This window comes from Perca flavescens, chromosome 12, assembly GCF_004354835.1.
Source record: "Perca flavescens isolate YP-PL-M2 chromosome 12, PFLA_1.0, whole genome shotgun sequence".
NCBI classification, from domain to species: Eukaryota; Metazoa; Chordata; class Actinopteri; order Perciformes; family Percidae; genus Perca; species Perca flavescens.
In genome coordinates this window covers 21167314-21181059 of record NC_041342.1, presented here as the reverse complement: position 1 = coordinate 21181059, position 13746 = coordinate 21167314, and the positions used below count along the sequence as shown (strand labels likewise).

At 41.5% G+C, this 13746-nt stretch overlaps 1 protein-coding gene across 1 annotated transcript in view; it reads left to right on the top strand.

Moving 5' to 3' along the window:
- mtcl1 (microtubule crosslinking factor 1) overlaps positions 1-13746 on the top strand; it is an 82700-nt gene that overhangs the window by 47317 nt on the left and 21637 nt on the right. Inside the window, exons 7-10 of the mRNA XM_028594313.1 lie at positions 472-1854; positions 7348-7494; positions 10658-10759; positions 11403-11627. Of these exons, the coding sequence (XP_028450114.1) occupies positions 472-1854; positions 7348-7494; positions 10658-10759; positions 11403-11627 (1857 nt within the window). The remainder of the gene's footprint in view (positions 1-471; positions 1855-7347; positions 7495-10657; positions 10760-11402; positions 11628-13746) is intronic.

Sequence of the window (13746 nt, the reverse complement as noted above, 5' to 3'; positions counted from 1 at the left end):
ATGAACACATATGGAATTATGTACTTAACAAAAAAGTGTGAAATAACTGAAAACATGTGTTATATAGTTTAGATTCTTCAAAGTAGCCACCCTTTGCTTTTTTTTTTATTAATAAGGGAAAAGATTCCACTAATTAACCCTAACAAGGCACACCTGTTAAGTGAAAACCATTTCAGGTGACTACCTCATGAAGCTTATTGAGAGCCACACTGTTGCACGGGGTGACATGTACCTTCATTACCATGAACACATTTACAGTTTATTTTCAGTCAGTGCCACACACACCGTCCTGCTGCTATAATTACTTATTAGAGCACCAAATGTGAATTACTCCACTGCTGTAAATGGTCCCCACTAAATGCCTTATACGTTTGCTAAAAACTACAGTGTTGACAATAACAAAAGTTTAAGATATCACCACTTTTATCCTTTAAAGTTTTTAAAGATTCCTCTTTCCTATCACACTGCTAGGATGACAGTGCAGACCTCAGGTGCCAGCTTCAGTTTGCCAAAGAGGAGTCCAGCCTGATGAGAAAAAAGATGGCGAAGCTGGGCCGGGAGAAGGACGAACTGGAGCAAGAGCTGCAAAAGTACAAGTCAGTTTACGGGGACGTGGACAGTCCCCTTCCCCTGGCCGAGTGCTCTGGTGGTGGTCCTCACACCACTCGAGAGGCTGAGCTTCGATTACGGCTCAAGCTGGTGGAGGAGGAGGCCAACATCCTGGGCAGAAAGATTGTGGAGCTGGAAGTGGAGAACCGCAGCCTGCGGGCAGAAAACGAAGACATTCGCTGTCAGTATGAAAGAGACTGCTTTGGGCGGGAACCCTTCTCCAGCATGCCCTCGTCGCCATATGGCGGTGATGCGCTGGATTCGGCAAGTGAGCTTCGTCGCCATCTGCAATTTGTGGAGGAGGAGGCTGAGCTGCTGCGCCGCTCCATCTCAGAGATTGAAGACCACAACAGGCAGCTGACATCTGAACTCAATCGCTTCAAGTTCGGCCCCTGCAGCAGCTCTGTTGGCGAGGAGGGTAGTGAGGGAGGATTATTTAAACCTGGAAATGGGGGGAATGGTAATGGCTCCAGTAGCGGGGTGATGATGGAGGAGCTTAAATCAGCCAGGATGCAGATCAATGAGCTGAGTGGAAAGGTGATGAAGCTGCAATACGAGAACCGAGTCCTCATGTCCAACGTCCAGCGTTGCGACTTGGCTGCACACCTGGGCCTCCGCACCGGCAGCCCTCGAGACAGCGACGCAGAGAGTGATGCAGGCCGGCGAGAAGCCGCTGAAGAAGAGGAGGCAGGGCAACTTCTTCTCCTCCACCCCAAGAGAGAGGGCCCTATTGGTGGCGAGAGTGACTCTGAAGACCTGTTTGAGAAAACGGCAACCACCTCAGGGTTCGGAAGCATCAAACCCTCAGACGGCAGTGAGCTCAGCGCCACTGAACTGGCCAACCGCAGGAGGGAAGAACGGGAGTCGTTCACAAACGTGAAACGCGAGGCGGAAAGGCTCGGGAAGACGGTGGACCGTCTGATCACGGACACCGACAGTTTGATCTTTGAGGGCAGGCTGCTGGTGACGACAGGAGAGAGCCTTGAAGGAGATGCAGCGTCTGGATCCAAACCAGACACCCAGGTCCTAGACACCATCAACACTCGCATGAAGGCTTTCAGCACTGAGCTACACATCTTCATGGAGAAGCTTGACCATGTAGGGGAGGGGCTGAGAGAAAGGACAGACGATCTGTCACCTATGCCAAACCTCACAGAGTCAAGCAGCTTCCTGTCAACAGTCACCTCCATGTCCCGTGACTCTCCCATTGGCACCTTTGGAAGAGACCTGGTGACGGACTTCCAGGTAAGTTCAAAGGATAGACTTCTTTTGTTCTTTTCTACTGTTATAAAGGTGACATATCTCAGTACATGTAGATGTTTTCTTTCTGTGGCTGCTTGGTTCTTTTGCAAAAAAAAGAGAAATATCAATAATAAGGGAGAAAGCCTGTCAGCCAGAATGGCAGTTAACTATGATGGGGAAAATCTATATTTAGGATTTTCTGACGACCATTGCAAACAAGATTAAAATTAAAAAAATTTAAAATCTTACTGTAGAACATTTATTAGCATCCAACTTCAAAAGTATCCCACCTGGTTGTCCAGACGACATCATGTTGCAAGTAAGAAAGGCTGAAAACAATATCACATCAGATGGCTTCATTGCTTTAAAACTGCAAAACCCTGTCAAGTAACAAGATAGCCATAAGAAAACCCACTGGTGTGTTTGTAAATGTGAGAATTAGTTTAGGTTGGATTTAAATGGCCCTAAGTATGCCGTCATTAGTCGACAATTTAAGGCCAAAATAAACTAAATGAGATCCTAAGTCAGCACTGTGTGCAAAAATTCAGCTCTCATTAAAAACAGTGGCAGCGCCGCCTGTCAATGGGAATCTTATTAAGTTGTAGGCAAACATAGCTTTTAGGAGAGGTTCAGATTCTTTCAAGTTTATCTTAAAACAATATTGACATGCCCGTATGTATGTTGAGATAGTTAAAGGTTTCTGTAATAATTTATCATCTTCATATTGGCAGTAGTGCAACTCCACTGTAAGAAATAAGGGAGAAAATCCAGTCTTTGTTGCATGCAAAAAATGTATGAAGTGTGACGATTTTACTCAACAAAGTATGTCTACAAGTGTGAGTACTACTGCATATGTGAAAAAAGCTAAAAACTACAAGTTTGAAAATGAAAACAATCTGGGGGCGTGAAGTTAGAAAGAAGTAAGCTCACCAGACATCCGTACAGTAGCTCCTCATCTCTGCTAGAGGCTCAAGGCTACATTAGCCGCTATACTAGCATAACACACCTGAATCTCCAACCAAACTGAGGTTGAGTTGCTTTATGGGTAATGTAGGCACCAGGTTTTGACGTGGAATAAAAAAAAAAAACAATATCTCTGGTTCTGCTGCATTGATTTGAGACCGCAGTGCACCCTGTACAACTGTAATACTAAATCGGTGAAGAACTCTTTTAAGTCAGCCAAAGCTAATATAAGGCTTTAGTAGTCTGTGTTGGCCAAATAAAGTGTTTTTCTTTTTTTTGGAATTTGTAGTTTGTGTTTCCCTGGACAGTGTTTCCTTTCTGAGAGGTCTGGCGTAATTCGGCTAACTCAGACTGCTGAAGCCTCACATTAACCTCGGCTTAACTTAAAAATTAATTTCTACACAGAGCAAGGACTGGGGATTTTGTCCACCGTTTACTACAGTGGAGTCACGCTACAACAGGTGGGGAGTTATCACTTGTCAAATGGAAACACAGGTGTCCTAAGGCGAGCTCAGGGAAGACAGACACCTCCCACGGAGGAAAGGTGCAAATGCTTGCTTGATCTGGATTTTCAATGAGAATACAGACCCTGAATCAAGGTCTCTTGATCCTTCTAATCTTTTGGATTATAAGCAGGAGGTGTCACAAGAGTTACAACAGGGATAGCTGGCTTGTGCGATGCCACTTTTTGATCCTTCAGTGTTAGCTTTTCCCATAATTGTGAAGCTGAATTTACTCAGCATTGGATTGGTCACCCACCTACTGTATAGAAAAAGTGAGCTGAGATTAGACCATCATGAGACAGGTTAGATAGACTTGAAAAATAGAGAAGGGTCTTTCTGCAGTCTCACAAACTACATGACACGCCCGCTTCACTACACAACACCCCCCCCTAAACCTAACCAGATAGTTTTGGCGCCTAAACCTAACCAAACTGCAACAACTGCAATAGTTTTGAGGGCGTGTCATGAAGTAGGTGTGTCCTGTAGTACTGTGCACACGCAGATAGACCTACTTGGAAAAATCTGAATGTGTTATTTAAAGCCTCAAGAGAAGGAAACATTGAGAGACTCTTGAGACCCTCAGACGTCCAGTGCCTGAACAGGGTGACATAGCAGGACCCCCGCTCCGACATGAGCCACCCAGCTCTACCACGCTGGCACCAGCGCCACCCCTCCCCTGACCCACCGCCACCATTATCGCTTCCTGCTGCTGCCACATTCACATCTGCATCTCCATGCACATCCTCATAGTCAGCAGCCCTGCCTGCCTTCTTCTCCCTGCACTCACTGTCTGCAGCTGCCAGGGCCAAGGGAGGGTGCTTGAGAGGGTGCTTGGTATGAATGGAGTAAGTACTAAAGGACTTATAGCAGCTTCTTCCATTGACTCGATTCAGAGCTTTTCCTGACATGGTGAACTGTTGCATGATGACACCATGCCAGCATATGTGTGACTCATAACGACACACAAATGGTGTAGCTATTATATTTGCACTACATATCATTACACACACACACACACACACACAAGTGGAATTGGTTACTCCATGGTGTTGCCAAGGAGACGAGCCATAAAAATGTGTGCACTGTCTAAAATAACCTCTGTTGAAAAATGTCTGCATGGTGCTGTGTGAGTTGCCTCTGGAAGAACCTCGCTGGCTGGCATCCTGCTTTCTGTTCTTGTGTTATTGCAGCTTAGTGTAAGTCAACATGTCAACATACTGTGTACTGTTCCAAGGCAGGTTCTCAGTGCTGCATGATAAGGCAGACATCTTGTGTGTGTGTGTGTGTGTGTGTGTGTGTGTGTGTGTGTGTGTGTGTGTGTGTGTGTGTGTGTGTGTGTGTGTGTGCGCACGCGTGCATGCGTGCCTGCGTGTGTGTGTTTTCTGATCAGACATATGGAATACAATAAACAGCTCCTCAAACATTTCTCACTTCAAGAACCCAATCTGCTTTGTAGAGATAATAGAGTGAAGCTGCCTCCATATTCATTCTATCCAATGACTTGTTTCTGCTTTGCTCCTCTGCCTGTAGGACTCGCTGGTTAGTCTGGGTGAAGCTGGGTGGTTTAGTCAAAGCTAACCACTGTACTAACACCGCCTGTTCAAAGTAATAAGGCTTTCGTCCATTGAAAATTGTTGAAGATGATCAAAGTTGTAGAGCAATGGAGTTTTAAATGTCATACATTACAGAGCAACAATAGTCACTGCAGCAGCAAAGAGTAAGGTGTGTATATATAGTACATTTAAAAAAAGTTAAAGGAACACGCCGACTTATTGGGACTTAAGCTTATTCACCGTATCTCCCAGAGTTAGATAAGTCCATACGTACCCTTCTCATCTCCGTGCGTGTCATAACTCTGTCTGACGCACCCACCGCTAGCCTAGCTTAGCATAGATCCTGGAGGTAACCGGCTCCATCTAGCCTACTGCTCCCAATAAGTAACAAAATAACGCCAACATTTTCAAGGCGAAGCACTGCTACTTCTGCTACTTGGGCGGAGTGATTTGCTCACAGCACCTGAGAAGCCCCTTGTTGAGGAGCAGAGAGTTTGCCTGGAGTTCGCTCAGAGTTGGAGTAATAATCACTCTGCCCAAGTAGCAGTGCTTCGCCTTCTGAGAATATAGTTCCCAGTTTGTATACGGTTAGAAGATGGCTGTGTCTCATATGACCTTGTTATTTGTACACGCTGTGACTATACAACAACATGTAAACAGGAACATGTTGGCGTTATTTTGTCACTTATTGGGAGCAATAGGCTAGATGGAACCGGTTACCTCGAGAATCTGTGCTAAGCTAGGCAAGTGGTGGGTGCGTCAGACAGAGTTACGACACGCACGGAGATGAGAAGAGTGGACTCATCTAACTCTGGGGGATACGGTGAATAAGCTAAAGTCCCAATAAGTTGGCGTGTTCCTTCAAAGATATGTACACAAGCGCATTCACCAGAGGAAAAACATTTAGATGTTTTCTCACAATTATTACCTCAGAGTCCCATCATTTTACTACATTTGTCTCATAATAACAAGAGCCGTATGTCGTAGTTACAAGATCTTGATCTCATAATTATCTCGTAAATTGATGGAAATGTTTTCTTGTAAGTATGACTTTTGTATCTCATAATTATAAGATGTGGATCTTGAGATAATTAAAGTATCCCGTAACTGTTGATTGCTTAAATGTTTTAATACCGTTGAGTACATTTTGGATCTTGTAATTATGAGATCTTTACAAGACGATTATGAGATGAAAGTATGAATATGACATGTAATAATATTTCTATATCTTATTACCATCGTTGTGTAATTATCTTGTTAAGTGTTGGAAATGTTTTCTGGTAATTATGACTTCCGTAGTTGTGATAGTAGTTGTGACAAGATGCTGATCGTGAAGAAAGAAAAGAATCGTTCACACTAATTACAAGATTTTTTAATTTGCAATTATCTTGTAAAGTGTTAGAAAGGATTTCTTGCAATTTTGACTTATGTTCTAACCGAACAGTTGTACTCACTTTATTTTTTATCATTATGATCATTATAAAAACAACATTTTGATTTAAAGGTGCGGCTCTTGTAATAATGAGATTGTTATGAGATAATTATGAGAGTTTCAAGTTATGGAATTCATAAATATGAGAATATGTCTGCTATTGATTTCCATTAGTGAATCCTACACACTTATTCAGATACCTATTTGGCACGATAGCATAAAGTTCCTGCTAGCTAGGAAGAATCCTCACTTGCAGAACTAAAATGTGGGCATTGCTACAAAAAGGGCGCAACCAGCATTGCAGTCTTAAAGCTCAACTAAAGCCTAAAATGCCTCCAGTGTATTTTAAATGCTGTAATGTCTGAAAACAATGTGCATCATGTAGGCTTAAGATGCAACTTTCCCTGGCTGACTGCTTCTACAACATACACGGCTCTATGTCAGGCATATGTTGGAAAACTTTAGCGTGCTAGCTCTCGCTTTGCAGTTTTCCGTGGTATCTCTCAGCTGTTGGTTTGGACTCATGTATCCCTCATTGCATGCGCTTCATAACAAGTGTTTTGCATTCTTTTCCCCCCTGATTCCCTCTCTTTGCTCCTCTTTGTGTTCCCGCCAGATGTTTCAGCCCATGATTTTGTTCATCCTCACTCTCGTTCTCTTCTCATCTCTCTCATACGGCGTCATCTTTAAGTTGGTCTTTCTCTTTGCGCTTTTCTTCGTACTCTAGTCCGTTTGTTCTTCTTCACACCTTGTAGTCTGTTAGTTAATCCCCCGCTTATATTTTTTACCCATTTTCTGTTTTATTTTTGTTTGTTTTTCCTCGCCCGCTTTCTTTCCTCGTCCCCTCAACCCTTTGTTGTCTTCTGTCGGTTTTGTCCACAATCCACCTCACACATCTCCCCTAATACCACCACCACTACCTGCACCCCTGTATCCTGCTCCTGTCACCCATCTTCCTAACCCCTTACACCCACCGTCCACACCCCTCACCCCCCTTCCCCCCTTCCCCTTCCCCTTCCCCTTCCCCACCCCACGTCACTCACAGTCCGGTCAGAGGGATGAGCTGGAGTGGCGTCTAGGACAGGAGCGAGGCGTGGAGCCCCAGAGCCAGAGCCAGGGTGGGGGCCAGGCCCAGAGCAGGGGAGCCACAGGACTCACTAGGTACCACAGGCCCCTGGCTTTAAGAGCAGAGGTCAGTGCCTCCCTCCTCTATCTCCCTTTCACCTGTGGGGCCGAGCTGACACTGGCTCATCCATGAGCACACAGGCCTTCTGTTGAGCTGGACTCTATTTTTCAATCATTTAAATTGATTCAAAGACAAATCTGGTTTGGTTTCTTCTCTGTGGTCTTTCTTTCTCACGATGAACTGTTGTGAAATACAGCTCAGCCTGCGCCTGTAGATGCACCAAAAGCATGTCATTTTTAATTTAACAATTTTTTTTTATAGAGAGGCAAAAATATAAATAAAAATAATCTATAGTCATGCTTTTGCATAATGTATTTTGGAGGTTGTCACATCATGGTCACGTCTTAAATGAAATGCAGTGAGTGATACAGAATGAAGGTCATTATACTGAAAAAGACATTTAGGGCACTTCTGGGGTTTGTTTTTGGAGTGTCTGTCGGGCTGAGAAGCAGTGCACCATGGTAAGAAAGACCTCACTTGACCTACGGCGATAACATTTACAGGTACATGTCAATTCTGAGGAGTTTGACTTCACAGTTTATTACTGGAAACAAAAAAAAACTGAAAAAAAGTTTTGTTTTAAATCTCTGATTACTTCACAAAGTATGACACGCTTATCTACTGTACTTCCATATATATCTATTTAAAGTCAATTTTGAAGATGCTGTTCGTGCCATAAGGAGCCTTCCCCCATCTCAACCAAAGTATATAAAGTGTCTCTGAGCACTACTGTATATACTCTAAATTTGTCTGATCATGAATTACAGAGGATCAAATTTTGGGGTTTGTTTTGGGGGTTGTGATCTAAAGGCCGCTCAGTCCAGCATGTCTAGTGACGCTCCAGCCACAGTCACTTTTTTGATGCTGAGCACGATTTCACTCCATTCACTCACTCTACTTTCACAATAAATGTCCACTCCTACAGCCACTGATCTTTATTTATTTATGTATTATGTTTTTACATTTTTGTATTGCTTTGTTATTCACTCCATGTGCCCCTGGACATTTTAGGATTGAGTTTGAAGAAACAACTCAAACGTTGATCGCATAGTACTACAGAGTAGTACTGAAATTGTAGGGCATTTATTGCACCAAATGTTTCGATTGTATGTTGTGTTCTTTGATAAATGTATCTGCTGGTGGACAGTTTGTTGCCCTCTAAAACAGTGTGAGACAGCACCCATGCACAGCTACAGTATATCGATTCAGTGTATCACGGCTGAGTCTGCACTTTGCAGTGATGCCCTCTAGCACCGGTTCATTACTACCGGCTGCACCGTCATTACTCGACTCAGCAGCTTAAACGTATGTAAAAGTGCAGCTTACACAGAAGTGTCACAATACACTTTAAACACAAAATCAAAGAGTGCAATCAAAGACGCGAGCGGTAACGTTGCTGCAGCACACATCAGATCAGATCTGTTAAATCCTTCAGTGACTCGGCTGTTTTATAAACCGGCTATGTAATCGCTGGACACTGTAACTCACAATCACTGCCTCATGCTTGTGTTCATAGAGAAATTGCCCACTGTTATGTAATGCAGAGCACTGGCAGCAGTGATGTGACATTACTATTACAGTTACAGTTATAGCACATCCATGTGGATTTCTTTTTGTTCCTGTGATTTCTGCTGCAGTGTAATCTGTGAGGTAAAATAAATGATTGGGAAAGCGGCTCAGATATGGCAGGATTAGCATGGCGCTGTAGGCCTGTGTGATTTGCATTCGACATTGGGCTGACAGGGAGGTGATCCAGGGTCAGTACACACTGAACAGCTCAACTTACTGTTGGAAGTATAGTGAACGCTTGCACGCAGGATAGAAGAAAGAAATCGCATTAAAAAAAAGTCTGTCAGAAGTCTGCACTTTGAGTTTCTTTGCACTTTGAGTTTTTTTTAGAAGGACAGACAGGGATGTGATGTAAACGAGTTTAAGAATCATTACATTCAAAACCATAAACATAAGCATTTCATTTCCCTACGAGCATTTTTTTCACCTGTAGTAAAACAAATCAAACTTCATGCATTCAGTTCCGATTGTGATTGCTGTATTTGGAAAATAATTAATTTTTTAAGTGCATTTTTAGAAATAATACCTGTCACAAGACAACTAATAACGTTTTAGTAATGTTTTATTTTGGTGATAGAAACCATGATATACAGTAGATGAAGCAGCAGTGTTGTGCAGCTCTTTACATTCACTGTCTGGAATTGTACCTCGTACGATTTCATGTGACAAATAAAATTCATTGATTGATGAATATACAGTAGGTTATTTATACAGTGACAGTATCAATTTCTAGTCACAATTCTATTAAGCCTGAAGTAAATGTTTCATCATTAAAAAAAAAGGCCGCCAATGATTTAGAAATAGTTTTGGGGAATACATTTGCTTTTATACCGACTCTCATACAGTAAATATGAAGTTGCAGTTGGTTAGCTAAGCTTAGCATTAAAACTGGGGGAAACAGCCTGGCTCTGTCTGAATGTAACAAAATCTCCTCTAAAGCTCACTTGTTTGTTTAATCTGCACAAATATCAAAGTGAAAAAAAGACGGGTTGCAGTTTATGTGCCAAACGATTTCTTTGCAAGGAGCAGTGACTTCCTGATGTCTCTACTGGTTGCCCGCCAAATCCAGGAAGTCATTTGTATTCTTCAGTTTTTAAAGGTGCTGGTAGGCAGATTTGTGTTACTTTTGGACAGAGCCAGGCTAGATGTTATTTTTTTATATTAAAATTTTTTTTTATGCTAAGCTAAACTAAGCTGCTGCTGGCTGTAGCTCTATATTTAGTGGAGAGACATGAGAGCACTATCGATCTTCTCTTTACCAAAATGTTTTTAAGATTATTACCCTTTCGTTTGAGGTTTGATCAAAAAGCTTTGAAGTTGCTGGATCAAGAAATATTTATTCCAGATTGAAATGGGATTAAATTATAATCATTTAGTTGCAGAAGAAGGTATAATGTGTTTCCACTTGTGTGAATGTCAGGTTTTTCCGTCCCGCTCAGTGAATTTTTGTTTTGCAGTGGAAATTGAAGAGAACAAATATAATCAAGGCGTAATCATCTCATACACAAATCCTTGTGATTTTGTTGATCAAAAAAAAAACTTGAGTTCTCAATATGTGATGTAATTTATCCAAAGTAACTGTGTGCTGTTGTGGGTTCAGCTCCGGGACACGTCTGCTTCTGACATCCAGTTTCGTCTGGATCATGAACGAAGGCTGAGAGCTGCGATGGAGGAACGAGAGGCTTTCGTTTCTCTGCCTCAGGTACAATAACGCAGTCAGTCGCCATGTTTGAATGCCTTTAGATTATGAACATGAGCACAAGAACCCACACTTCACTTGTTCTGCTGTTTTTGCTGAAGTTTAAACATGATTTTAATTAAGTGTCACCACTGGAAAGGAAAGAAAGCTTTGCTTTGATATCAATATCTTTTTTTTTAGACTTAGATTGATGTTACATTGTCTTCAGTGTGTCGCATGCAATTTCAACTACAGTACAAACTATTTAATCAAAGTAAAATTGATTTAAAACATAAACTTTTTGCCATTTTAAGCACACAAAATCATACAGCATCATGTAGTGCTGAAACAATTACTCATTTTTTTTAAAATAAGAAATGCCATAAATTCTCAGTTTTTTACTTCTTAAATGTAAATATTTTCTGAGGTTTTTTTTAATATTCTGAAATTAAATATCTTGGGGTTTTGTACAGTTGGTCTGACACTCTTTTGGACCAAAAATTATCATAAAATATATTTGAATTATTTTTATTTAAATGACTGGTAAAGTCCCTCTCAAACCAATAGACCTGCTGTAATATTGAGAGAGGACATATATCCAAATATATGGATTAAAATGACTGGATACATTACTCACATGTCACTTACTTAATTAACAACTCTGCAGCAGGAAGATGAGCGTCTGCGTTTGGAGGCCCAGCGGGGAGGTCTGGAGCTGCAGGGACTTCAGACTCATGAGGTGCCCTGGCCTCAGGAGAGAGCCATGCTGCAACAAGAGGTCCGCCTCTTCCGACGCAACACCATCTTCTTCTACATGAAGCTCAGGTGGATCCTCATGCACTGGAGGCTCGGCCGCAAGGACGACCCTGGAGAGGAGAGGGTGCACCCGGAGGTGAGTCAGAGGTTTGACAAGATAATCATGCGTGTAACATGAAGACAACATGTAAGATAATATCCAAGCTGGCGGTAATAGAGTAAAGCCCGGTGGTGGGAAATAAAACCTCTTAGTGGAATCACTTAGAATGATCTGAAGATCACGGTGGGAAGACGGTGGGCTGTTCATTGGTCAGTGGGAAAGAGGAAACAACAAGAAAGATGATGGCTTTAAATAAACTAGCCAATGGACCATTTTCACAGCAGACATTTGACTTATCGTAGTAGGAAAAGCTGAAATTGATAACCTTAACAATGGCTCAATTCCATCAAGTGTCCCAGTAAGCTATTTCAGTGAGTCAGCATGCCCAATACCAGGGCCTCTCCTAAGTGGAATGCAGCCATCATTAATGGTTTTGAATATACCTGTGCTTTTCCTACTATGACATGTCAAACATGTCTGCCATGAAAAGGTCTCTCAACTTTCTGTCTGTGTTGTTTTAAGAAACGCAGCCAGATATGATGATGTCAGAATTTGTGAATGAGAAGAGCTCTGATAGTTTGGTAAAGCAGATATGATGGAGAGAATGAGAGGGAAGAAATTGCCAAAGCTTCATTTGAATTTGAGTTGTTGCCGCTGATTCTGGCAAGTTGACACTCTTCTTCTTAATCCACATTGACATATATGCATATTTAGGATTGATCAAAAGTATTGTGATGTTAGAATATGTCAGTAAGATCAGATGAGATAAAATAAGATAAACCTTTATTGATTCCCAACGGGGAAATTTGGTTGTATAGTCGTACAGTATAGGTAGTATAGTCCATGGTTCCATTGGATACGTTGGAGAGTAGATGAACTTCTTTTGTTGAAGAATTGTACTACTAGCTTTTCAAATGTCAGAGTACAGTAGTCCCGAGTACATGGGTGAAATATAATTAAAGTTATTGCTCTTAAAACCAAAAATTTTGCAAATACAGTACATGGTGCAGAACAATCCTAAATCCAGGAAGCAATAAAGCATATCAGGTGGTGGTTTGAATCTGTCTTTAGGAATGAGATGTTAAAACTGGCAACAAAGAAGTGACTCATCCTGAACCACGTCCAGTCCTGTACTTCCCACCAGGGTGCAGGACTGATTAATAGTCTGGTTAATGGGTTGCCAGGCTGATTGAGCGACTCCATTTGTTGTTCAGCTTGTTGGTTCAGTGGTCAATGCTTCACTTTTTCTTGTTATCTTCTTGTGTTTCCAGTTGATTAAACTGGCCAGCACTGTGAAGGTTTTTGCCTTGAATTGTCTGTTGACTGAGGCACTACCCACCCAGTTTCACCTGTTCATACCAAACTACTTATGTTATTGTCCTAACCATAATAATAATAATAATAATACATTTTATTTATATATGGCTTTACATGGTACTCAAAGACATTTTACAGTAAAACCACCACATACACATAATCACTTTGCTTTGTTGTGAAATATTACTTACTTTTTTCTTTTATCTTGGCTTTTGCACTTTTTATGTAATTCTATAATACTTTATTTCAAATTAATTTATTTCTCTCGATTCTCATCAGTTTATTCATGATAATGCTGTCGTGAAACCTAATTTGCGCCTACAGATGGTGCAGCAGTGAGGAGCCCACGTGTACCTTGCGGGATGGTTACCACCCGCCCTTGACATGTCATTGAATCCCAGTGGAACGTTTTCTCAAGTTTATTTTTAAATCCCTTAATCACATTACAGTTTCAAAGCACTTCACAGTGCTCACATTTAGAAAAGAAAGTCAAATAAAACGATGGCTCTCAGTTTTATAAACTAGGTAAAAATGAGAAAGAATGGCCCAGTTCCAATGTCCTTCTATGGACTCACAGTTTGTCGCTGGTTCCTGATTAGTCTGCAATTGTCCCGCTGTGTAATAGTCCATCTTGACTTTAAAAAAAAAATATATATATACAGTATATATCAGTTATTAGATGACATAAAAACTTACACAAATAAAATAAAAGGGTAAAATGCTGAAATGGTCAAAAAAAGAGCATCCAACCAGCATTAAATAAAATCTAAACACAAAATAAATAAAATCAGCCAAAGAATGCAGGTGATCCAACTTTTCCCATAATTCCCATCTATGC